Raw genomic sequence first — 27,650 nt, forward strand, 5'->3', positions numbered from 1 at the left:
ACTAAGCTGACTAAGTTTACAACATCGGAAAATAATTGTAAGTAATTTCCTCTGATCTTTAAAATTACTATTTATCACACACACAGTATTTCTCTGTAATGCAAACTGTATTAGTAGTCTAATGCAACTACTTCAAGCAATATAGCACTTCCGCATTTCAGTAAGCCACAGCAGGCTTTCCTCTCCAGGTGGTAATAAAACAAAGGAAAGAAAACATCAACATCGGAAAAAATCAGTACATCATTTTTGGTTTATATTTAAAGTAATTCTTAACTATCAGTGCTAGAATTTTAATTAAATTGGACAGAAAAAATTCATTCAAAGCATTAACAATACTCAACCCTGGCAGTACTGCACCAGATGCAGTGGCTACCAGTCTCTCCTTCTGTCCTTAATATGCCCTGTGTTGTCTAAGTGCTGCGACAGTGCGATATGCTCGTTTCTAACCACCTGTGAAGGTACAGCAGATGCACTGCAATACCCAAGTACAAGCTCCTGCCTTGTACGGCAGAAAGGTGTCGCTGCACAAACGTACCTCTCAACTGACAGGCTAAATTTACGGGAAGCAGCCCAAAACAGCAACAGAATCTGTCTGGCTATGAATTCCGTATGCTTCCATCGCTGCTCCAAGACCAAACCACTAATCCCAGCCAGCACATTCTCCTGTGTACTGCCCAGAACAGACAGGAATTCAGAGCCTCACATCAGACCTGAAACTACATTACTTGTCTTTGAGATTTTATTGAGCAGTGACTCTTCACTTTGAGGCAACAATTTTATCAGACAAGCACTTCTTGAAATATCACAAAAACACACATGCTGGCTGATTTTATGCAGCAATAATTAAAAACCACTGTGTAGATGCGTAATTTATTTAGAATATAATTAGTTTCTGGTTCCTGTTAAAGCATGTTTTTCAGAGCTACAGGGTGTCTTATGTAGCTGTGTTATTCAATTTTCGTATGTCTAAAGCTCCTGCATTAAATTCTTCTTTATAACTACTTAAGAACAAATAAACATCATCCTCAGATTTTATGGCTCTGGAATACTCATCACACTAATACTCACATTATCAAATCCTCCAAGCTTGTGTACAAGTCTGAATAATTTGAAGAGATTCAAATTTCTATATCCTAATACAGGTCGTTTGTTAATAGGAGTCCCTGTGAACAAAGATAGTTATTACAGTGTTTTGAAGTATTTTTTTCAGAATAATATGAAATCTACATCATATGCACTACTACACCATGAAATACAGTCTGGTAAACCCCTCCCTCTGACCACCTCATGCATCTGGTACTCTCTTCATGAAACTAAACAAACTCAAGAGTCTTAGTAACTCATTTTCCCTGTAGTTCAACACTGTAACTTAACTCCTACATATGCATTCTTCCAGGTATTACTGAACTTGCACAAATGATGCAACTGTTCTTGCTACCTCTATTCTATGTATTTTTATTTCACCTGCTGAAACAATTACATCTAAAAATACCAGCACAGTACTTGCACTACAATAATACTAAAAAACATCATCTCCAGGAACAAATCCCACAATGCTTCACAGAGCTGAAACTTCCTATCCTACTGTACTAGCAGTAGCTGCCACATTGTCACCTCTTGTAAGCTGCTCCTCAACTCATCTTCACATTTAATTAAAAAAATAGTCATTTAACTAGTTATAATACTAATTTAAATACAAACACCTACATCCCTGCCTCCACAAGCATTGTACTTTTCTTGCAGTGTATAAACACTTAGTAAAGATTTAATATATAAATGGTATTTGCTTTTAAAAACATTTCAATCCACCTTACAGATAATGCTCATGCATTTAAGTGATCAGGATTCACACAAGAAAAATAGCACAAACTAAGTGCTTTTTTCCATGATCCTAAAAAGTAGGGGGGTGGTTAAATTTTATTTAAACATTTTAAATTTATTAAACTGAGCATGTACATTAATGTGATTGAGGATATTAGAAGCTTTATTACACACACTGTAAGTACACAGGACAAAATACACAAGGATATATGAGGTACTATCCATTTATTTCTGAAAACAGGAAGAAGTGACTTTTAGGAGAAGAGTCAAGTGGTAGGCTTATCTTCTAAATAGCAGGGAAGTCAGAAGTGATGAATACAGTCTCATGGTTTTCAAAACTGAACTGTAAAGCTCTACTACTTTACAGACTCAATTCTTTAAAGTACTCCTTAGCAATACATCTATCTTCAGCTTTTACAGGCCAAAGGTTAAAATGCCTACCTCTGTCTTCCATGAACTTGTATAACTGCTGAAGAAAGTTCTCTCGTTCTTCAGGAAACGGCTCTATTTCCTCCTGTTTAAAGTAATGCACACAAGAAAACTATCACCGTTCTGAGTTCCAGTCCTTCATCAAGAAACGTACTGCAGTGATAGTTCAAGGGCAGATGTTCGAAGTTTGTTTTACTGTAGTCAGCAGCAGGATACTACAGAGACACACGTTCTCTGCGGTATGCCACACTGAGGTAAGCTGTATAAACGACAAACGGTTTTTCAAAATGTATAAAACAACAGCTGTAAAGACATACTGAAATTGGATTTTTGATTGATCACTGAGGTATCACAAGTGGTATCATAAATCAAGATGTATTCTCAATTCTGTCCATTTACACAGACAGTCTGGGAGACACCACTCTTAACGATCAAGAGATTCTATCAGAAATCTCAGGTCTGCTTCTACTGCAGTTAAGTGACTCCTTGATGCCTGGATACTCTATGTCCCTTTTCAGCGATGAAGTGAAAGAGCAAATGGTGCTTGCACTTTCTTAGGAGTTCTAATCCACAGTACTGGCAAACCGCAGGCAATGGCACTGCACGCACACTGCCACGGGGTACTGGCTGCACGCTGCTGAGCGGGATCAATCCCAGAACTGAAACAACAACAGGTATTTTGGATGTTCAGGTCATTGCACTAATAAACCTCTGTATTAGATTTACTTGGATTAATCAGCAGTGGAGTTTTGTAACAATGCACTATGTTTGTTTTACAACACCTTATAATTTCCTTAGAAAATGTGACTTGCCACAACAGTAGCAATAAGACATTAATACAATCAGCATTCTTAGAAATTCTGATGACTAAGCTACTTCAAAATATGCCAAATGTAAGTTGATTCATTTTCTGCATACTTTTTTTTAATGCTAACTGTCAGGCTTCCAGAAATAACTCGTAAAAGTTATTCATTAAATCTAAAAGAAATTATTTTTCTTTCCTGTACTTTCCTTCCATGTTTATCTTTTCCATTCTTCAACAGTTTCCTTGTACTACATAATAAAAGCTTCACCTACCCTGAAGCTAGAGGACAAAAATATATTGTCTTTAAAGTTATAGTAAGACAATTGAGAAATCGATAGAAACAGAATATTATTAAACACAACACCAAAACAAAACAAACCCATAACTTCCACTGAAGCTATTTAACAAAGAGATGGATGGCTGAAAATAAAGTCCAGGAAGGCTGTAACTATTACCAGTGAGTGGTTTTGTTTGTTTGTTTTCTTATTCCATACTTACTCTTCTCCATTAAATGCACTTGGAGGACATATCATAGCAAACAGGCAAAAAATGAAGAACCAGTATTCACAATATGCTGAAACAGTTGTTTAGGTATCATTATCAACAGAAACGCATCGAAAATATTTGGTGTGGTTCTCTACCCAGGCTCTCCTTACTCGTTGGGAGTAGCCTGCTCTGAGCTCTGCTGGGACACCGGGGTGGGGGGAAGACAACTCATCTTCTCTCCTTAGAAGAGAAGTAGAGAGGATTTGCACGTCAACTCCTAATCTACATAGGATAGGAGCACCTATGTATCTATAGGCTTGTGTGTGAATACATATACAGGATAGAAGCACCTATATATGAAGCCTGTGGTGACATACGTAAAAGTCCTTCTGTTGTTGTTGTTCTGGTTCATGGGTACCATGACCCCATGGATGGCCTGAGGGCCACCAGTGAAAATTTTTCACGTCCTGGAAAGCACTAGAAGCATCTGCAAGTGCATAACAAAGTCCCAAGAGCAGGCCCACAGATCTTGTTTGAGAAGAGATGCTGCTTGATAGCCAGGAGGTTACAGGCACAAATTGGGGGGGTGGGGGGGCAAAGAGAGAGAGGAGGCTGCAGAAACTTCTCAAAGGCAGGTGGAAAAAAGGCACACATGTCATCAACCACTGAGGAGAGAGAAGAAAAAAAAAAGAAAAAAAAAAAAAAAGAGATTTTGCCTCCATTCAAGAAACTGCCTTGTTCAGCAGGTGACTCAAACACTGGATACTGGAGAAGAAATTATCACAAGAGATGTCAACAGTGAATCCCAAAATATTTGCCTGAGATGACATCTTCACATCTAGCACATGGAAAGACTAGCTCATAAAACATCACATGCAACTAAGAGCTTGAGAGAAGGTGTACAAAGGATACAAGTTCAAGTATTTACAAACACCGCACCTAAAGACTGAATTTTTCACCTAAGAGTAGTGAGGGAGTGATCACTAGATAAGGATTGTATGCCAACACACATGGGCACAAACCTGTTTACATTCATCATGCCCATGGCTGGACATCAACCTGGTCAGAAAGTTCAGGAATTGTGCTGAGCCCAAGGAAGTACTCCTCAGCTCTCAAAATACGAAGCAGACCACAGCCCCTTGCAAACTGGGCTTTACAACTTTTGATGAGAGCTGGATTACCTCCTGTGAGCTTAAAGAAGAGGCAGGACGAACTCATGAGCATGGACAGGTGGCAAAGATTTTACTTCACACCTTTGCAGTCTCCCAACAAATCTTAAAATAAAGAAATGAATGAGTAAAAGATGGAACACCATCTTCTGGTATGACAGAGCCACGATCTCCAGGGAGACTGGAGAAAGGCCTGCAACAACCACTTCAGACCCAAATCAGTTCAGTTTGTCCTTTACAATTCCACTACTGATGAGAATTTCAGTCTACTGAATTACTGGCAGTTGCATAACAAATCAGAGAACAGCTCTCAAAGCCCAGTGAGAGAAAAAGTGATGATGGTAGATACAGATTTTGAGTACCACCAGAAGGTACAGAGGAAGTAAAAGATTCAAAAGCCCCTCCAGCCTCACCGCCAGCTGTGAAATAAAAGTTATTGCCACTAATTTTCTTCTTTCCTCTTGTCTTCATTTTTTTCTGGACAAGAGGCTGGGAGGAAAGAACAGATAATTAGAAAACCAAGCATGAGGTAGGACTCCGTACTTCCAGGACAAAAGAGAGAGGAAAGGTGGAAGAGGAGCGCACGGGCTAATGCCTTGATTGGAAGCTCTTTCGCTTCGTTACATCAGGGTAGCCAGCGAGATAGCTTGTAATGAAGCAATTCTTCAGTAGACCAGGATAAGAAAGAAGTATGACAACTCAGACTCTTTGGTGATTATCTAAAGGTTTCAAAATCTCTTATTTTATACCACTCCAAAACCAGTAAACTGCATTTTCTACAGCTAGAAGCAGAGAAAACACAGTGCAAACTACTTGCAGTATCTGCTTTACAGGAGGGCCTACAGCTGTAGGCCCAGCACAGCGAACTGGGAGCAGGAAAGGGTAAGGTAGAAGGGGAAGGAGGACAGGGTGACACGACACAAGGGAAGAGGAGATAACAGCAAGGCCACGCCAGCCTAGGTTGGTTTATTTTTCAAGTATGTCAAGAACACAGGTCAGTAACAGCTTAGAGCTGCGTCTTCAGATAGCGCTCCTGCGTAAAAAGTAGCGAACTACCCTGGGGCTTGGAGTGTGGGTTATGTCACACGTACGTACTGGCGTAACAGCTCTATAGGCAGGAGAAAAGTTTATCATCATTTATGTGAGCAGCTATTTACAGCAGCATGATTTTAGCATGCACAGAACTCGCTCCACGGCCACAAAGGGGAAAATAAATCAACACTGTCATAACACCCAGTAAAGCAGATGCAAGACAACCTGCAGAGGGAAAATACACCCTTCTGCACACTACATCAGACTGCATTACTACAGGAGGGCAAACAACTGTTTATTTGGAGGGATGGTGAGTTACAAACTGGAAACATCTGGGCCATGACCGACATTATAGACCAGGAATTAACATCACCCTAAGAAACCCAAAGTTCTACATCAGTGGAAAAAACTCCTTAGCCTTCCAATACTGAAACAGCACGTGTGAAGAAAAGGCCAATCTGGATTTACATACAGTTGCATGACATAATTGCTGATGTTTGCAAAGAAAACAGAAAGAGATCTTTGTTTTAAAATTAACAAAAAAAATATTTAAGCACCGCATATCCTTTATCAGAGACAACTTCAAAATTTTTTTAGCTACACAGGTCTTCCAAGTTAGAAGACAGCCAGACCTTTAACAGTTAGCAGATAAGTTCCATTTAGAAATACACACAAGCGAAGGGAACCTTTTTTCTTTTAGGAAAAACAACATGCATGTGACAGTAGACACCATATCTACCGTTCTTCATCCTGCTCAGTCTCTAGTAGGTACTGCAGCCCCTTCTGCCACTGCATTAAAATCAGCTTGGGAAAGATTCTAAAACAGCAACTTCCTTTGAGTTTTAATTTTTATTTTTCATTAGTCCCTAGTAACTCAGTCTTTTGAATACATGTTTTTTGCTTAGTGACTCAAAGATATCTGTTAGATTTTCAAGCTGGTATTTTCACATTAACTGATCTTTGCTGAATAAAGATTTTGAAAGCTGAGAGGCAATAATGTTGCCTATGTTAACATCTTAACATCAGCAACATAGACAGATGTTCCCAAATGTCAAAAAGACCTACTTAAATGGTACAGTCTTGCTAATTTTTATCAGCTGTATGTCTAAGCCCTTTACTAACTTCACTTGCCTCTTCCTCACTGCTGTTGTCCTCTTTTTCTTTTTCATCCTCTTCCTCTTCTTCAGCTTCACTGCTGGAGCTGTCTTCTTTCAATTCTGTTTTCCAGTTACTTGGAACAGTTCTGTTTTTACGGAATTCAAGGGCTTGGTCAAAAGCTGTAAAAGGACCGGCATTTGTTAGCACCGCAGGAAGTATCAGCTTGACCAAATGTTTTAATCAAAAAAAGTAGTCGGGGGTGGGGAGGGAGGGGAGGAGGAGGAAAGACTGCTAATTAACAATTCCACCCCCAAATTCAAAGAACCTCAACAACAGCCCTGTGTGGTCCATCCTTATTTGTCTTAAGCAGCCAAACTGGCCTAGTGTATTCTCTGCACACTGAATTATTCAGAGCTATTATTAGGATTATTACTACGTTAGTGTCTACGGATGCAAATAAGGACCTTCTGCATTGGGGCATATATGAAAATTCAACCGAGAGAACCCCTATTCCAATAGGTTTACACTGTTGTTTACGTATATTGAACAAGGAGGAGAAGGAGGAAGAAATAAGCACAAGCTAATTCGAAGAGTTTGATCACACAAACTTAAACTTTCAAATGAATCCACAATCCCAGTTTCTTTACAGTGCATAAAGGTTACTTACAACTATTAGGGGTACTATAACTGAGAATAACTCTATGAAGGTCTACTGCAGAAGACCGAATACTAAATAACCTATAAAGACACTGTGCGCTGTATGATTATATCCTTTGTTTGGCGTGCCTACGCTCAAAACAAGTGCAGTAGAGTGTAGGGTTTTGGTTTGTTTGTTTTTTAAAAAAAGTTCTTCTATATTTTCAGACATGTTCTCCTTCAATACACTGTGCTATAGGAAAAGATCCTGTATTTTAAGACATAAACCAATCTACCACAAATGTGGTTCAATTTACATAACAAAGTAAATACATACACGTGTTTTCTCATAAAAAGTTATTTTTACCTTGTTTTAACAAAGCGTCAGGCTTTGGTGAAGTATCACTAATCTCCCGAACATCTTTTCTTGGCACAGAAACGCTAGATAATTCAGAAAGTGTTAAAAAAAAATTAAATATTTGAAAGCTAAATTGACAGTGTAATACAGAGCTATCACTAAGGCTATAATACACTTACTAAACACACAGAAGCAGCATATGAAATACATCTTGACAATTCTATAGTGTTAGTCTGATAGGTATTAGTCAGTTAGTGGATTAAAAACAAAACTTCTACATAAATTTGGTTAGACCATCCATATGCATTTACTGCATATTAAAGGAAGCATTCTTCTTCCACTAACACACAGTTTCTGCAATCTCCCAAATATATACTACTTAACAAAAACCTCATGTTAATCTTTCAAGTAACTACTCACCCACAAACAACAAAACCCTACCTTGCTTAAAACGTAAAATGACTACTAGTATAAGTTGTCAGTATGAAACGACAGACTTCCAAATTGAAAGAACAAAGCACTTTTTAATTTCTACTGTGGCCATATCCAAGGAAGCAAATCTGAACTGCAGCTCTGGGGGGTGGGGGTACGTGCTTGTGTGTGCAGATGCTTATGTGTGTTTCTCCAGTGACGTGCACTGACACCCGAATAACTATCAGATGGTAAAGCGATAGCCTAGACTTAGTAAGTAATTAAACTGCAATTAAACTGTTAAATATTGCAATATCCTTTCTGTGAAAGCATTCTGTTAAAACAAACCCAGCACAACAAATAGCTTCAACTTCTAAAATAAAAACCATCCGTCAACCCCCCTTCTGCCCCCTTTACAGCTCTTCTCAAAGAACTTGACAACATGCAGTTGTAGTCTAGACTGAGACAAACGTATGCCTTACTACCTCGAAACAAGAAAGGGAATTTCCGTGCGTGTGGTGTATGTGTCTGCACGCACACACCACCACCCACCCCTCTCTGAAGCTGGGCAAGCTTATGGCCCCCTCTCTCAACAGCAGCGCTCTATTGCAGCCAGAGCAGGAAAGTCTCAGGCCAGTTTCGAAGTCACAAACTACTGCTTTGCTTACCACCACTGTAACAAGGAAATTAAATCTAAAGACAGATAGATTTGTGCATCCCATTATTAACGATGACAAAGTTCAAGACTAACTTCATCATCATGTAGGCTGTTTACAGTTTTCTAAATAGCAGAAAAATCTTTGCAGAAATTTACTGAGCTTACTGATATTACGAATACTTTACCCAACACATCTCATACTACATTTCACTTGATGGGTACAGATTTTATTCAATTATCAGACTCTACATTCCTACTCACAATTTGCCATCCTTGAAAGAGCGAACAAGAATATTGTCTTTTTTCACTGCAATATCATCGCTACAATCTGGACAAACCACCTGCAAAGATATTACAAATGCAAAGTTTAGAGAGAAAAGGGAAAATCAAGAGAGTAACAGCATATACCAATGCTTCTCAAAAACCTTTTGGGCTCACTTCTCTTTAGCAACACTGAGATCCCTCAAAACACTGGAGCGATGACCTCCTGAAATTACTGAACGCATGAGTTCATGCTTGCTTCAGCTGACAGCTGCTGCCAGAGACTACGACCGAACAGTATTCTGACAAAGGTAAGTGCCTGTCATGCCACTACATCTTATTCTGCTCCACATCCTAAAAGGACAGAGCTTTCACCAAGTGCTGCCACCTGAGTTCAGAGACCTCTTCTGAAAAACTTCCAGAAATTGCAAGGATGTAACCACATACAGTTTCAAAACCAAAGGTATACAGGATTTATAAAATGCAATTTTACAATGGAGGATTCGTAAGTTATCTACCTAGGAGAGTGCCTCAAGTACAAGTATTATAGCAGGTTCTTTAGTTCAAGAAGTAGACTAATCAAGTCTAGCACTGAGACAACGCATTAATTATTTGTTGCAATTTCAAAAGCTCTTTAAGTTTGGTTAAACCAGTATACAAGTCACTAATTAAAAAGCTCCAGGAATTTAATAAAAAAAATATATATTGAATTTCCAGAGTTGCAGAAGAGAAAAACAATGCTCTTCATCACTCATCTCTCTCCTCTCAAAACGTGTGCAGCTCCCTGGAAGTTAAGAAATTTCTGGCTGCTACGAAACCTCCAGGAGCAGCAAATGACTGCAGCCCTAATTTAACCCTGGTAAAACACTCTTCTCTCTTACACCAACTGCTTTCAGTCCTGCCTTTTCCACAAAACACACAAAGATACTGCATGACAAAAGGGTTTTTTTCCTCCCTGCACAGGTCACCAGCCATATAGCATTTTAGAACATAAAGTTAAAAGCTCCAGCTGATTTGGAAATAGCGTTGCATATCACAGAGCATAGGTTAAATTTGCTTCTCAAGAAAAATAAATCTTAGCAGCCTAAATCTCCAAATTCACTGCATTCTACTGTCTACAGAGAATGAATTTTTACAAAACTACAACTTACTCACTGAAATGCAGTTTGAAGTATAGTTTGCAACAGTGTTTTAGGATCAAGATAACAGATGGCGATTATCACCCCCCCCTGTGAAACAGACAGGTGCAATCTCCCAGCTCCCTGAAGATGGAGAAAGGCCCTTCGGGCTTCAGCTATTGGTTTTCTACAAGCATCAAGATCTTAGTAGTCAGGAAACCATCCAGAGGTTGGAAAACAGCTTACCGCAACCTCATCAAAGTGCCTTTACGTCACAGAACATCACCTCAATTTTGCCTGAACCAAGCTTTCTCGGTTTCCTTGCAAAACAAACTCCACTGGAGCCACAGGAGGAGGAGAGAGATGATCCTATGTAAACTCAATTTTCTGAAAATGCTGCAAGCACATTTCCTCACTGCACCTTCCAAAAGCCTTTAAGTACACATTAAAACTAAATAGTGCTCTAAGGCTTACTAAATCACACCCCTTGACATAAGGAGCAACTGCCAGGCCTTTTTACAATTATAGGTAGCCCTTGCTCTCAATCCACCCACCTACCCAAAACAACAAAAAAAAACAAAAACACCCATGTGTGCAGGATTAAAAACATGTAGTCAGTCACTGAGTCCTCAAAATAGTTTTCACCTAATTGAGACCTCTACAGTTTTGCATTTATAAGTGACAGGCTATCTGGTTATAGGACTGATATCCAAAGTAGTCAGTTTCCACTACTAATCTTAACTGTCTTAACTGTTACCTGCTGTAAAGGTTTAGACTAACCCCTGAACTTCTTCTCACATAATAAACTTGCACAATGTCCTCTGTGCTTATACACAAAGCATATCTGTACACACTATCACTAGTAACAAAGTACGTCTGAGATACGCATTCTTCAGCATATTAAACCTAAATTTTCATTGTATTATTCACATAATTACAATTTGCATAATATAAAGTTAAAGCAAAATTCACCAGTGATAATATAAAATTACTTTATTGACATAGCAGAGGTAATCTACTTATACAGTAAAAGAATGGAGAGGCATAGCTACATGGGAGGGGACTGAAAAAAAAAAAAGGCAGCTATTTGGAGCATAAATCTATCCTTTGGCACAACCTTTCAGGTTAAATGTAATATGATGGTTATTTGCAGAGCTATAAACCTGATTACTAAAACAACAGTTAATCTAGGATAAGCTATTTCAGAGTTAAGGAGCTCCACCCTCAAACTTTATCCCCCTGCTGCTTCTCCTTCATTGCAGGAAGCTTTCCACGAAGAACGAGCTATTCCAGTCTCCAAACGAAAGCCAAAGAAGTAATGGCAGCTTTAGTAAACCTCAGGAGCACAAGCAACAACTCGGTTCACGAGGCCTGACCCACAGCTATCCTGAGTAGGACTACACGCCACACGCATGCACAACGCCTACCAGAGAGCTGCCGGGAAACTGCTCTCCGCCACGAGCGTGATCAGAAGGGTGACCCAACGGCGTGACACACGCCAGCCCAGGCCAGCCCAACCGACCGCTTCCCAGGGTGCAACTGCGAGGTGGGTGACGCTGCATCAATCCCGATGACAGCTTTCACTAAAGGAACAGCTCAATTTTCTTGTCTATTACTGAAAGCTCTCTGTCATTAACGTGTTATCTCCTTGCTGTATATTCTGCCCTCTCCCTTGTTGTGAAGATGACTTCAATGACTCATTCTCCCCCAGCAACTTTTCTGAAAGAAGTCCTGCTGGAAAGCCTCTGGACTGTACCGCAAGACACAGGCGGTGACAAATAGAAAGTTGCAACTGAAAGCTACTGCACACACTAAGAAGAGTTAAACGTTACTGTGCAGAATCTTCTCAAAAGCAGAGCACAAGTCTTCCTGAAAGTACATAAATATTTTAAGCTTTCATTGCCAGGGAGAAATAATTCAAATATGTACAATTAATAAAAAAATAAAAATTAGTAAGCATGTTACTAGAAGATACCACATACAGAAGTACACTGATTTCCAAGTATCAGTCAGTCTATATGCAATCCTTAGACTAACAGTAGTATTTTTTTTACAAGTTTATTTGTAAAAAAGTGTCTTTAAGCCAGAACAAAAGGAAGATACAAAATGCTGGTAGAAAAATTTGTACTAAAAGACTACAATGTTATTTTAAAGGAAATTCATTTGCAATTCTCTATTACCTACCACAGCTTTAGTTCAGTAGCACTAAACACACTGTTGAGTTGGAATTAGGTCAATAAGCTCTGGCTGTTTGGAAAAACTAAAGCCATGTTAGCAATCACTTTTTGTAAACAAACATTTTTACATAAACAATATTTCTTTTGACTATTATGATACAGTTCAATTTGAAGAAACATATTAAGGTCTAATAAAAATATAGATTAACCCACCAAAAATGAAAAAGGCCACCTTTCTTTAGAGCCTAGAAAACAAATGAAACTTTACAAAATTAAAATAAAGATGAAACTCTTACCAAGGCTGGAAACCACAGAGCTTTCTTTTTATCCACACTGAAGCAGTCCACACCCACAACTTTTCCTAATAACTCATCACTTTGTTTCCTATCATCTTCATCTTCATCGCTGGAAGAGGATGAAGATTCTTCTTCAGGACTAAACAACAGAAAAAGACTTAAAACTCAACTATTCAAAACTTGCCTGTTACAATCACCGGAGACCCAACGCTAATTGTCAAAGAGGCACAAATAACAGTGACTTGAATTCCCTGTTAAGTGTTTTAGGATAAAAATGAATATAAGTATTTATAAGGATAATATAATAACAACTCAAACATTACAAACTCAGAAATGCACATCTACATGTCATACATGCAAAAACCGAACAACACACCACCAAGCACCGCCACGGAGGGACAGAAACGCACTGTCCGGACAATCAAAACGAGAACTCTGCCCTAGGGAAGCACTGTTCACAAATACCATTGCAGTTGTAGTTTTGGACCAACATTACACTAAACTGTTTTGGTTTTTCTCTTAATGTCTCTATGCTTTTACTTTAATGGCCACACAGAATAAAAAGCTATTTTGAGAGAGGACAAATCTCCGAAGAAGAAACATCAGCTACGAAGGTGAACAACAAAGAGAAAAAGAAGTCTATTTAACCTGAAATAGTTTTTTCAAGATGTGCAAGTGAAGCATTTCAATGACTGTTTCAGTTTCACACTGACCAAAGTATTGGAATGTAAGCAGATGGGCAAAGGTGCTAATACATTTTCATTAAAGGTTCTAGCTCATTGTTTAGACTGTTCCAGTGCAAAGCTGGACCTGGTTTTAACCATATGGGAAGTCTAAATGCACAAAACTGCTCCAACTAAAATTACATGCGACTGATTAATAAAATAAAAAATAAAAAACTCAACACTCCTGCCTCTCTAGACATATAATTTTTTTACTAGTCATTTTGAAGGTTAATTCTCAGAAAATACACAGCGTGTCCAATGAGCACAACGAGCAGAACTTTAAAAGCTATCTTCCATTTTTCAGGTAAGTACTTTTGAGTACAAAGTTCGACATTAACAGAAGGCTCATGGTTTGCATTTGTGTAACAGAAGACAACTGATTTCACAGTCTAAGGTGAATTATTATGTTTCATTTTCCCTACCCTAATTTTACATCATCATGTGCACTGCTGATAAAGCACTGGGTTCCCCCTCATATCCTTTTTTAAAGCAGTGATTTCTTTTAAAATACAGTATGAAAGTCTTTCAGGCTGCTTTCTGGGGTTTAAGAATCTCTTGTGGGAAGAGAAAGAAGTCAAGCACCAGAGAGAAAGCCAGGACTATTTTAGATAGACTGTAACCTAGCTCAGTCATACCAGTATCTATGCCATTTGTCTTTTTACTCAGTTCAGTCAGTATTAATAACAAGATAAAGAGAAATGTGTTGTTATACCATAATAATGTCCTGTACAGTTAGTGAAACAGAGAAAACAACCCAGTCACAGACACCGAGGATGCTGCAAGCACATTCTCTGTGGTATATGCTAGCTTCTTCCAGCTTTTTCCTTCAATACATCACAAATTAGTAAGTCAATAACTGAGTAAATTTATAGTACCTCTACATATACAGGGCAATATTTATTTCCAGCTGTCAAAAAGACAGAGCATGAAAGGGTAATCAAAGCACAAAAACCATCTTCCCACCCCAGCCACTCTCACCTCAAAACTTTTAAAAGCAAAACCCAAACCAAACACACTCCCCCAACCACAGAAACAACCCCACCCACAAACAACAAACAACAGTCAGTGGCGTATTTAACACTGATTTTTCAAGATCGCAACTACCAAGAATTTTGGCACCTAGGAAATCCAGCCAACACTCCTGAGCTTTTTCTTTTTCTGTCAATAAACTTTGCTGCAAACCGTAATACTGTTCACCTATTTCTAAAAGCCCTTCAGAGGCCTTGTAACAAGAAACCAAAGGTCCACATGAGGATTCTAGTACCTTCTACAAAGACTTCGTATCAGCTGGACAAAGAGTGCATTGTAATGGCTTTAGTTTGAGTCCAACACATTTGTACTACTAATATTCTACTACAGAGAAGCTTCTGAATATAGCTTAACAACACATTTCCACTTGGCATGCCACTTTCTTTTTTTACTTGAGTAACAAAACCAAGAAGAAAACCTCTTGCCTATACCCGGTACTATTTTAAATACTGATTACACGAAGACTTGTAATTCTTGCATGCAACAATACATGTAAAACAGGCTTTCAGTTTGAGTGCTAAACAACACTTTTCATATAGCTTCCTGGTTTTTGAATAAGAGAAGCCTTAACATGCAGCTAATAAAACAACACACACTGAAAGCTTCAGAATTGAATACAGACAGCACAGATACAAAGATGTTGAACTTACATATGATTGGATCTCCTTCCTCTGTTTGTTTTCTTTCCTATAACAGGAGTCCCAAAGTGTTCAGGATTTGTGAGTGGAAGCTGATCTAATGTCTGTTGAAATGAAAAAATACATATACTTACAAAAAAACTGGCACAACTTATTCTCCAAACCGCAAATTTGCATAATCTGGTTAAAGCAATTTATTTTTCAACAGAAAGACTGTCATTACAAAAGAAATACAGAAGCACAGCAGAGACATCAATGATTTAATTTTAAGAAGTAGTGTGCTTTGGTTTGGGTTTTTTTCCAAAGCATTCTCCCCACACCTTCAAATAATTCACTTCTGTCCAACACATGGACAATTCTTCCCAGAAGCCCTGCCTTTGGACGATTCAAACACAGAGAATTAAGCATCAGGTGTTCTGCTGACCTGGGAGACTCCACCTCGACAGGCTGAATTCTCTGCCTGTCCTATCATCAGGCTAAACACCCAATCATCTACTTATAAATGAACAAAGGTCCCCTACAAAATAAAATAACTCAGTAGCAGCAAATATGACAGGTTAATTGTATTTTTGTTGGCAATTCATAATTTGATATGGGAGAGAAAGATTCTAAACCAATTTTAAAGAGGTTGCCATATTGATAATTGAGAGGGTCCTAAATGATGCTTTATTAACATCAAAACAAAGAGACAGGGAGAGAAAGAAAGAACCTTCTGTGCTCAGGGAGAATGCCAAAGCATCAACAGAAGGACTTCATGGACATGCAGTACTTTTTTCCCCTGGGACTGCTGTTGCCTGTTTAAATAACCACTGCAGATTTGAAGGCTCCCGGTACACGGAGTTTTTCGTATAGGCACTTATTCTTGCTCTTTGAGAAAAGGCATAAAGCCTTCCAAAGTAAACACAGTCATCCAAATTACACTTCTGAGTCATGTATGAAATTCTAAGAACCAAGCAGAATCTCCAAAGTATTCTGTGTCAGACAGAAGTGGACGCAGAGACAATAAAACTGGATTTTTAAATATTAAGAGTAAATGCATGATTACTTCTGAGTGTGGTGGACACCCTAAAAGATCTTACAGACTTAGGAGGTCATAGACGAAGCTAAAGCAACATCAGAACCAGACAATTGTGTGGTACTGGTTCTTACAAAACAAATAAGAGATGCAATTTTCCCTGCTGAGCAGCTATGCAATCATGAGGTAATTATTAGAAATGCACAACGTGAGTTTCAGTGAGGGCTGGTGACAATGAACTGCGTATCAGTGACTTTTCAAAAGCCACTAAAAACTAAGACAGTAAGAATGATGACAAAATACAAAGCAGGAGTCATCCGAATGCAAGGTTTCTTTGAATTGACAAAATAATCTGAAATTACTCTCATTCAGTGAAACAGGTCACAAAGCACCATATACAGACTAAAATTTTCAACCTGCTTACTATAAATCAATATTCCTGAAACCATATTAAAATAGTATTTATGGAACAGAAGCAATCTAATTTTCAGGAGTGCTGATCATCAATAACAGAACTAATTGAACGTACAATACAATCTTCAAAATCATGGCATTTACGTCTGAATCCAGATCTAGGCATCTAATTAGGCCCTCTTCTTCACATGTGTTTAATCCTAACTTCAGATTTTAGAAGGTATCTGAACCTTTACCAAGAATGCAGTAAGCAGGCAACAAGCTCAGCTGACCACAATAATAAAGTGTATTTATGTAGAGCAAAAAACCCCGTCTTCAGTATCTTTCCAACAAGCTCACCTGTTTCCACAGATCTGCCCATCAGTCCAGACTCTTACACAATAAGAAGGAATAACCCTCACTCTGAAATTTCAACTACTGGAAATTTGCTACAAATGTCTGCATACTTTAACATGCAAGTCACCTTTAAGACACAAACTGGTATCAAAATACTTCAAGTTAACAGGTAACAGCAACTTATAATCTGCCTTTTAAAAGAAAAGTACTGTTCTTTCAAGTTGATCAGCTATTACAAATTAAGACTTGATAATCTTCCTAAAATCCCGCAGAACTTTAATTATGTCCAAAGATGTATATTTCTTTTGCATATCATACTTTGATTTTTCCCAATTAATACTTAGATTTTTTTTATATAAAGCAAAGCAGTTGTGTGACCACAGTTTTCTGTGTGATCTACAGTCCATAGACCATTCATAAGGTAAAAATGAAAAATATTAAATGCTGATTTTGTTTCTTAACTTACACAATTTAGTGAAATTTAATTGTATTTATTGATTTTAAAAAAGAATAAGCCAGACTTAGACTGTATTTTATATAATCCCCATTTTTAGTAGCATGGATGTGCATAACATACTAAAGACTGAGTAACTAAAATATTACTTTTAAATTTTTCTAAATAAAAAGTTGTCGTATAAAAATTCTTCAATTACCTCGCTTTCAGCAAAATGTCTTTCTCCTTTTAAACACAGGGAAGAGCGTCTAAGAGTCTTCTCATCACCGTCATCAAATACTGTAACCAGGTAAGGAGTGAGGCAAGAAATAAAAAAAAATTATTTTTTTTTTTAAATCAGGGTATCAGTAAGTGATTGATTTACGTGTCAGAAAGAATGAGATACATATTCCTGTAGCCAGCCCTTAAACCAAAGCTGTACCTGGACACTGCTGTATATCCAATAAAGCCTTTGCACACATCAACCAAATACATAAGCTGCTGTCTCACCATAGCTACTCCATGCTTGCGTATGTTAAATGGAATCCTAAGTAATCAGTAGTTGAGCAGACAATTCATGGATCAGGACACAAAACTAGAAATCAAAGCAAGCTAGAACTGAAAAACTATTCTTCAAGAATTTTTAGTTTTTACAGAACTTTATTACATAACCAGAACTCCTACAATATTCAAATGGAGCTTGCTATGGAGAAACAAAAATGGCTATTTTGAGAAAAAAGTTACAGTGTAATGTCATACGAAAGTTCAACATCTTTCTCTACTGACTTCATTGAACTACACTACAAACCAACAGTGATCTTAGCCTAGGGAAGATGACAATTGTCAAAGTGCAGACAGTCATCAAAACACCCTTGTAGTGAGAGAACGGTGGAGCTCCTGGTTTCAAGACCTTCTGCTACCTGTGCTATCACCAGGTCAGCTGGAAACAACCTCACAGGACAGCTGGCTTCAGCTACGTACTTTATCCGTTTGAATCCTCCCCACTGCACACATTCAAGGTGGGATCTTCAGAACCTGATAAACTGGCCATATAAAAAGTAAGGTTTTGTCAAGTCTTCTACAGGTACTTAACAGATGAAAGCTTGGGGCTATGCTTGCACTGTTCAGTGAGATAAGAACTGCCCTCCCCTCCCCAACAGTGATAACAATTCTATTCTTGCCCCCACACTGCACTGCCCTTGAACACTTTTGTGGGCACGGAAACAACCTCAAGATTAGATTAAAATATTACATTAAAAGTTAAAAGTTTCAGCAATTTCTTAACATGTCTCTCACCCTCATTGAAATCTTCTCTTCTGTCCATCAACAGTACTGCCAAGCCCGATTCTGTCAGTCTCATTAGAATTCAATCATGCGATAGAAAACTAAAATATGTAAGCACTTTCACAAACAAGAGTAAAAATAACAGTGTCAGGAGCATGGCTGTCAACCGGCAAAAGATGCTTGCCAAGATTAGGGAGATTAATTCTCAGCCACGTCTGGCTTTCAAATAGTGGGCGCTATACTCTATTTTCGACGTTTACTAATTTAAATAAAAATATACAAAAAGCAACATGGTACATCAAAATTCTTGACTAGTATTTATTCATTATGAAAGTAGCTTTTACCTCGTTCTGAGAATTTTACATCCCTGTATAAAATTCAGTACTGTTGATGAACAAACTTCCCCTTGTGAGCACCATTCCCCGGTCTGTTTTACACTGCAGTAACTGTTGAGTACTGTTTCGCGATAAAATATCAGTTATAGATCTGTCAACCTTGTGTTGAAAAGTATCAAGGGCAAGAACTCCACAAGGAAACACAAAGACTTGGAGCTGCATCTCAAACAGTCAACACATAATTAAGCCCCCCCCTTGGTTAAGTGAAGTAGAAGGCAGCAGGTTCCTAATTCAGTTTCTGTTAATTAACATAACAGTCTCCTTACATAATAAGAGATTAAAAAAAAAAATCTATCCACTTCAAGGGATAAATTGACTACAACAGAGGTAAACCTATTCAGAGCTAGGGAGGTAGCCACATTACGTATCCTATTTGGTAATCTGCTTGTGGCCTCTTCCCTGCCAGAGGGGTTCTTAATCTTGTTCCGTAATACGAATACATTCAAAGGAGAAGCCTCAGCCCCTGGAAGCTTGCATGGCCAGCACAGCACGTATGGCTGGAATGCATAGGACGTTCTAATCTAATGGAACATTCTCAAAACAATCTACTGAGCAGACGTACAGGAGTGTAATGCATTTAAAAACACCTACTCTGAAACTGTAAGGAAAAAGAAAAAAAAAAGGGGGGGGGGCAACTTAATGTAAATAAAACCACTTTGAATTCTGAGAATAAGCAATTTAATGACAAAAAAAGTGCAGCAGGGGCTAAGACTACTTTCGAACATGCACAATTCTGCATTTTTAGTGAAGCAAACAATCCCATGATTTTTTTTCCCCTCATAGTAAACACAGAGTTAAATGTTAAGAATATCACTTAAACTTTTCTAGACATATTTAAACAAATGATGAAACAGTACCTAGCTGCCAGGACTAGCATAGCTTGAGATTTTTGAGGAATTTTTATAGGACAGGCAAGTAATCTAAGGACACTTCATGTATTTCTATAACTGTGCTATACTAATTTTAAAAGGCTATACCAGTTGGGTTTTTAAAATTTTATTTAGTTCTTATCTTCCTTTGGTCAGAAAGCAGTAGCACAAAAAAAAAGACGTATAAACAAACTGACATACAACTTCTATTCAGACAACATCTTGTGAATACAAGACAGACAGGGATGCTCTCAAAGCAACCCTGCCTGTTCTTTAGTGTTAAAAACACTTCTCAAACAGCCGCAAAATGGTTGTTTCTCCAAATTCTACATGCTAGTGCTGCAGTGGCATACACGGTCTGAAGTAACAAGTTCTGGAAAGGTGCTACTTCAGATCTCTCTGTCCCTTCACAAAGTTTTTGACCAAAACATAGTAATTTTATTCATAAAATCATTAACAATGCAGGTAATTAGATACTTCTCCACAAGTGCTAGGATAACATTAGGTAACTCGGCTGGTTAAGATGTGTGCTAATTCTGAAATCTGGTAAATGGCAACTATCCCTTGAAGCAGGGCTTTCACTCAGATCTGCAAAGTCATCGCTGCCTGTAAAGATAATTTCAGTCTCATTCCACTCACTCTCCTGTCAAAGATTGCTCTAACCATCCACTGCTAGAGTCACTTCTCTCTCAAAGTATGTTACACAGCCAGCAGCTGTGCTACGTTTACTGATTCTGCAAGGTGAACGTGGTTTTGTCTACTTTTATCTACAAAATATGGTTTCCAGTCTCAACTCTTACATCTTCTCTTCCCGTTTCTCAAGTTCAGGATTTTTGACAGACATCTACTTTGATTTACAGGCTGCAACTCCATGACACCTACCTTCAAAATGTGATCTGCATGGACTCTCTCTTGTTCTTCTTGCTGAACTGCTAACCTCACGCTTTTTCAGAAACATAAACATATACACACAACATCGTTCAAACACCAGCTACACCATTTCATTCTTAAAGGCTCTCACATCTGATCCACTTCTATATTAATTATCAAAACATTATCTATAATGTTAATTCTTGTCTTTGTACCTTATGTTTCACCTTATCCTAACGTGGTCTCCCCTTTACTCCTACATTCTACTTCTCCAACAAGAAAACAGATGTTGTTTTCTGCAACACTTCTATGGAAAGTCTTACCTAAACTTCCAGCTCTATTCCTTTGTAAAAGGACTATGACTAGGGAAAGTTAGTCTTTCCTTAGTTGTTCAGCATCACTTCATCAACAGCAACCCTAAATATCTCAGAACAACTAAGTCTTGCTCACATTCTTTCAAGACCTGGTCTTCATCTTCCCATGTCCCAGTTATCTGCCAAGGAGAGGAATATGCAGTTTCTCAAGAACCAGTACATTTCTGCAGTATCTTTAAGACTATCAGTGCACAGATGGAATATATGTTATCATTCTACAGCTGACCAGTTTTCCCCAGACAAACTGATCTACTGGTATATAGCATCAAAGAGGAAACCCATGTATATAAAGCCTTAAAAAAAATTTTAAAGGAAAAAGTGTATTTGCTTGTGGGCATGTGGATACATCATCCAAAGTCTGAAATGTCACATTAGAAAGTAGGGAAAATGAACAGGTAAAGACTTTTTTAAAAACAAGCTATGTCTGTTTTTACAGCAGCTGTTATCAGGGCCAAGTCTGACAGTAGGGAAAAATAGGTATTGCAATTTGTGTTTTAAAAGCACTTCTTTTCCTTTTTTAAGGATGTATGTATGACAGAATATTTTGCTTCAGAATATTTAAGAATAGTATATTAAATATCTAAGAAGCAGTTACCAATTGTAGAGCAATTCACTAGGTCTTTATTCGGGGTCCCAATTTCACACTGTGAGGGGCACAGTTTTTTCAAAAAATCCAAAATAAGAAGTTTAATTTGGGGGGGGGGGTTTATAACAACTTTGAATACCTGAGCATCTCCAAAAAATCTCTCTCACCATGTTTACGACACGTCCAGGCCACAGGCTTATTTTTTAAATCATGAGTTTTATTCAAATACAAAACTATTTCTCTTACCTACAGTGTACCAACTCGCATCCGTTAATTTGTTGATAACTGCTTCCTGGTACGTTCCATCTGGATTCTTCACTTCCACAACAGTTCCGACCTAAAATACAAAAAGCTACTTAGCACGAGAGCTTCTAAAACAGGCAATGAAGTTAACGCCTTTGTGTTTAGCAGAGTTAATTTCTAACCTATTTCTATATTAAATATACCATACATTTCCAGTTTCACTTGAATGTATCTGTATCCCTCAAAACTCCTTTCTTGCACTCCTCTAGAATCAGCCAACTGAGCTGATTATTTCCTGCCAGCAGGTGGGGAACAAGAACCAGTCTGAGTGATGTCATTCTCTTGTGTAAGAGCTTGCCCAGCAAATCCTCCAGCTGAGTTCTCCAAAGCAACAGTGACCAAAAATCGGAGACAGCAAAACTTCTCAGCTTTAAGGCCAAAAAGAACAAAGATGCTTGCATCAGCTTGTGTGCTGCATCCTCTTCAACTACAAAGGGAAAAGTTAAGATGAAGAGCATAACAACTCTGCCTTTGCAGCATTACCTTTTATGCTTTGTGACCCTACCTGGCCTGTGTAATAAATTAAACCTTCCACTTTCACCCCATACTGCATACACCCATTTAAGTCAAATACGGAAAAAGAATGCTTTTCAAAGTGTTCATAAAATGTAAAAGAAATTTATTACCTTTAAGGGACCCTTTATGTGGTCATCCTGCACTTCCATTGTTGAAGAATCATGTCTAAAAGTCACCTAAAAAAATATAATTCAACTGACAATCACTCGATACAATTGAGCAGCATAAGAACACGCAGGTGTCAATAGCACGTCTCTTACTCTCATCTTACAGTTGGAGACCGTAATCATTCCGCTTGCTGAAAGCTGTGTTTCATTCATATATTCTAGTAATATCAGATGACAATTTCTTAGTCATCAAAACTTCTGAAATACTTTTTGTCTTTCAGAACAGACCCAGTACAAGTGACAAACAACAGTTTGCCAACAACGTTTAATGGCTCAAAGCGATCTCTGCAGTTCTCTTCATCACTTGAATCGTGCTGCTCTAGCACCACACCAAGACGGGAGAAAAGTTCAAGAATTCTGAGGATAAATAATTTTTAAGAAACACTTCTTTTTCAACGCTCTGAAATCAAACTGTTTCAGCACCTATATCTAACCCGGTATCACGGGCTTTTTTGCTTTTGCTTATTGAAGTGCATTTCCCCCACTCAGGGTCGAAAGACTCACACAAGAGAAGTACAGGACACTGCTGTCAGCTAAACAGAATGACCACCCCAAACAGCCTTTCAGCTAATGTCAGCCTAGCCTAAACGCTGCTAGTTAACGTAAGTAAAGGTACAGACGGCTAACTTTTCAGTCTTTCAAAACTGGAATAAGCAAATCCCGTAAGGTACTTCCAAGGTATTTTTCCTGTGTCATTGGCTGTGTCTTTAATCCTACCCATGCTGTCATCAGGGGAAAAAAAAAAAAAAGGTCTGGAAATTCAAACTTATGATTAAGTTATCTATATCAGATGCTACAGATATTCACCATTTCACTCCACATTAACTTGGTCACACTGAAAGTCACAGGATCCTCCTATCAACTACACATGAAGTTTTATTTCCATTCTGGTTTTAAAATTCAGGAAAACTTAAGAAAATTCTGGCATTATATTTTATGTACACATGTACATTTTATTCACACACACAAATGATGTTCTACTGTTCACCGGAACACACTCACTTGGTGTAAATACATGATGTTTCATTTAGTATTTACTGTAAGTAAGAATGTAACATGAGATTCAGCCGTGCAGTAGTAACGCTCAGCTACAGCAATCCTACATTAAGTCTGAGGACTTGGTTCATGAGAGTACCCAAGGCGATGTTCTCACTGTTGTTGAGAGTTTCTCCATAGCACACAGCAACAGCAAAATTTCCTTCAGAACAGCAGCGATCTCCAACACCAATTCTCCTACTTAGCCTCCTCGGGAGAGGAGTTTAAGGAGTTTTGTAAACTCTAAAAGGAGCAAACTGCTGAGCACAGCGCCTACAACCAGGACTAAGGAGAGCCTACCTCCACCGGCTGATGAGAAAACAGATGCACTAAAATGCTTTCCTGCCTTCCAGGTGCTGCTTTACCTAACAGTCATCTTGCCCACCTTCTGTCAGAGCCACAGCAATACATAACGCTGTGAAAGTATGGTCTTTTCAGAGCTGCATCACCACACCTGCTGATGGCGAATACTTGCTGTCCACCAGACAGACAAAATCACACCTAGTAACTCCAAAGGCAGACAAAGGATGCACGCTAGGAATTGACGGAGCAAAGACTACCCTTCTGAATTTCAGCCTGACAGATACAGGTATTTATTCCTCTCTTTTGGGGGAATTTATCTATAAATCAAAAGCTCAGTTCAGATGCAAAGTAATCTGAAACCTGTGGTCGCTATTGGCTCGTATGAAATATCCAGTATATCAATTCTGATTTAGAGACATATGCTTTTATTCACTTTCTGTAATTATCTTAAATGTATTTTACAGCAAAAAGGAACTCCATCCAAAACCATGAGCCAGCCACAATGTTCTGTGATGAAAGGTAAACAAAGCAAATTGCTATTGTGTATTACAGAATGTTTTTTCTTTTTAAAGATGCCTTAGGGCTTTGACTCTTTTTTTGGGGAGAAGATGTTTGATACTAACAGTTTTTGCTTCTTGAGATATTCGCGTGTACTCAAAAAAATACTGATTATTAACAGAAATATTCAAACTACAAATTCACTGTGACACCACTGGCCTTTCTTGAAGCTGAGAAAGGTGATGTCAGTATTTGTTAGTGTGGGGTTTAACTCCCATAGTATTTTTCAGTGTAGATCCTTTCTGCCTCAAGCAAAAGATTCAGACATTCAGCACATCATTAACCTGTTTAGATTCAGTTGGAATTTTCCTTTTCTTCAACATCCTGAAAAGACAGTCCTGACAGGCTCTATACAGCAGATACTTCACTAGTTCCTGTTTAATAAAGACTACACAGAAAACAGCTTGTTCTGAAACTTCTGTGGAGGGTGCCCAAGGTACAAGTGGGTGTGGATGATGGTGCTAATTGTTTTAGTAGACACTTTCAAAATAAACTGGCTTAAACACCTCTCTAAGAAAAGCTACAACAGATCCTATGAAGTGGACTACCACTCTTCTAACATTGAAAGTCTCATCCTGTAGTCAAACTTGTACTGCCTTCAGCACTTTTCACAAGCCCAGGCAAATCTTCAGATTTTCCATTACAAAGTGCGTAACGCAGTGACACTGTTAATGTAAAATTCTGTACCGTGCACAGAACCTGCCAAAGACTGCTAAACTGTGAAATACAGTACCTATTGATACCAAAATGATACATAAACAGCACTTGCGTTAAATTGAATAAAGTTATTACATAACATTGGTGATGGAAAAGTTATTATGAAAGTATCCCTGAAAATATTCTAGGAAGCAGAATTCAACAGGAGAAGAAAGCAGGTAAAAGGAGACGCAATCTTCCTCTAGTAGTTCTAGGGAGACTAGGGCATAAAGTATATTGGGGCCAGAAGAAACTGTTCAACAAGTGGAAAATAAATGCAGCAGATAAAACTGCCAGAATTCCAGACAAAGAACGCTTGACAATAACATTCTTGGATAGAGCAAATACTGGGGAAAGCCTGCATGTGCCAGAAAAAGCTAAAAAGTTTTTTAGAGAAAAATCAAGGGGTCACTGTGAAGTTTAGGAAATACACGTTCCTGGTGGAGGAAAGACACTGTAAACAGGTATTGTTACTGCACTCACACACACACACAAAACACACCTCAACCGCAAATCACATCACTCTACAAAGTGATGACAACAGTACCGGGGCTTAACTGCCCTAAGCTCCACAGTAACAGCAAAGACACACGCACACATGGACTTGAATCCACAGAGCTTTAGGCACAGTCTCCACAAACAACTTACAGTAAAAATTCTATTCCATTTCATTTCAAGACCTTTCTGCAAAACACTGCAGTAACCAAACTGCAAGCAATAAACCCGTAAGAAAACATTTGTCAATAAAAAAAACAACCTTAACTGCAAGAGGTCACCTAAGAAGGTGGGCTGAAAGCCCTCTGAAGAGCTGAAAGCAGTTAACATTTCACTGATCTAGGCACAACACAATTCCTGTACTTAAACAGCTTACATACCAATACTTAGTCACTTAAACTCAATGGTGCTGTAAAGCACAGACCAGCTGATGCTGTTATGAGTTATGACTAATGAAATGAAAAGACCACTAATTTGCTCTAAAGGCTTTTTAAACATGTTGGATTTAAGACTAACATCTTGTTATAGTTGCCATTATTATCAAGTAAGTGACAATAGTCCTTCCTACCAGGGCTGTTGGAGATAGCCTGCTCTCTCCTTCACATATACTATAGGCAAAAATCAGCCATAGCACGCGGGCAGATTCAAGCAACGCATGACAGTTTATAATGGAGGCTCCTCTATAACAGGTTATCACCACTCACAATTCACACATTTTCACTTATATTTACAGTAGATTTAATAAAAATATTCTGCCACTGTAACTTTGTTGCAAAGCAACAATCTAATGTATTTTATGTAAATACTTTTGATCCTTGCTCTGTTGTGTTTCTGTATGAGGTTAAGAGGCAGCGCAGAAAAATAGCACCTGCTTCCAGATTAGAAGCTTTTAGGGCAACATTATCCAAACAGAAATATAAGGCCATTTTGCAGCGCAGACTTACTATATAATAAAAACAAGCCCAAACATTGTTCTCTTTATTTCTAGAAATGACACTTGAAATTTCCAAGGGACATTAAAATGTATCTCTTTTATTCCCTCTCCACAATTTTTATTTGTACTACATGTAGCTTATATTGATTCATTCAGTCATTAACTAGTCATCATAAAGATTAAGTGAGATACCCTGCTTGCTATTCTGTAGGACTCAATATGTCAAGTCTTTGTTGGAAGACAGCAGGGCTTCATTCTACTCCTGAGGCATTATCTAGCTGCCACTGCTAAATGGCAGTGACCTATGCTCCTGAAGTAAGAAACCCACTCTGAGGAGTTTTAGTTGTTTTCTGATAATGTTCTCCCATACATAAGCCTACATTTGTCATATTTTGATCAATTACTTTAAGGTCAGCCTATGGCACTGAAGGCCACGAACACTGGATGCAAGCAGATGACAAAGCAGTGAAAGAAACAGAACGCATTTAATTGCGTGCGATGGACGGAACATCTCCCCTCCCAACAAAAATAACCTTGCTGTTATTTCAAAGACAGCACTGCCAGCCTCCAAGGAAAGGGCAGCCTCTTAGCCGTCTTTAGACTATGAAGAAGTTTCATGTTGTACCATTTTAAGCACTGATGGCTTTTCTCCCCCCAAAAAAGTGCAGGAAAACCACATACCTTGACCTTGACAAGTCTTTTTGCTGTCTTGATCTTGGCTTCACAGAAGGCCCCTCTATACTTCGCACTCACATCAGTGCCCACTGTGAGATAGGGAGGCTCATCAATGGCCTGGAACAGAAAGGAAAACAAATGGGTTTTAATTACTGGCCAGTGGCAATATAGTCCCGCTAGCTTTTGTGGACAAAGCATTACAAAACAGCCCAGTAAAACTGAACTTGACAGCATATGTACATCAC

General features: G+C 38.4%; 1 protein-coding gene across 6 annotated transcripts in view; it reads right to left on the reverse strand.

Annotated features, from left to right (window-relative positions):
• The window catches only part of LOC104328300 (AT-rich interactive domain-containing protein 4B), a 91,687-nt gene that overhangs the window by 33,980 nt on the left and 30,057 nt on the right, over positions 1–27,650 (reverse strand). For all 6 annotated transcript variants that reach the window (XM_075412322.1, XM_075412331.1, XM_075412321.1 and 3 more), the window contains exons 3-13: positions 27,412–27,522; positions 22,653–22,718; positions 21,970–22,060; positions 17,566–17,645; positions 15,160–15,251; positions 12,756–12,894; positions 9,165–9,244; positions 7,844–7,917; positions 6,874–7,019; positions 2,263–2,335; positions 1,069–1,163 (exon numbers count right to left, since the gene is read on the reverse strand). In XM_075412322.1, the coding sequence (XP_075268437.1) occupies positions 1,069–1,163; positions 2,263–2,335; positions 6,874–7,019; positions 7,844–7,917; positions 9,165–9,244; positions 12,756–12,894; positions 15,160–15,251; positions 17,566–17,645; positions 21,970–22,060; positions 22,653–22,718; positions 27,412–27,522 (1,047 nt within the window). The remainder of the gene's footprint in view (positions 1–1,068; positions 1,164–2,262; positions 2,336–6,873; positions 7,020–7,843; positions 7,918–9,164; positions 9,245–12,755; positions 12,895–15,159; positions 15,252–17,565; positions 17,646–21,969; positions 22,061–22,652; positions 22,719–27,411; positions 27,523–27,650) is intronic.

Source organism: Opisthocomus hoazin, chromosome 2, assembly GCF_030867145.1.
Source record: "Opisthocomus hoazin isolate bOpiHoa1 chromosome 2, bOpiHoa1.hap1, whole genome shotgun sequence".
Classification (NCBI taxonomy): domain Eukaryota; kingdom Metazoa; phylum Chordata; class Aves; order Opisthocomiformes; family Opisthocomidae; genus Opisthocomus; species Opisthocomus hoazin.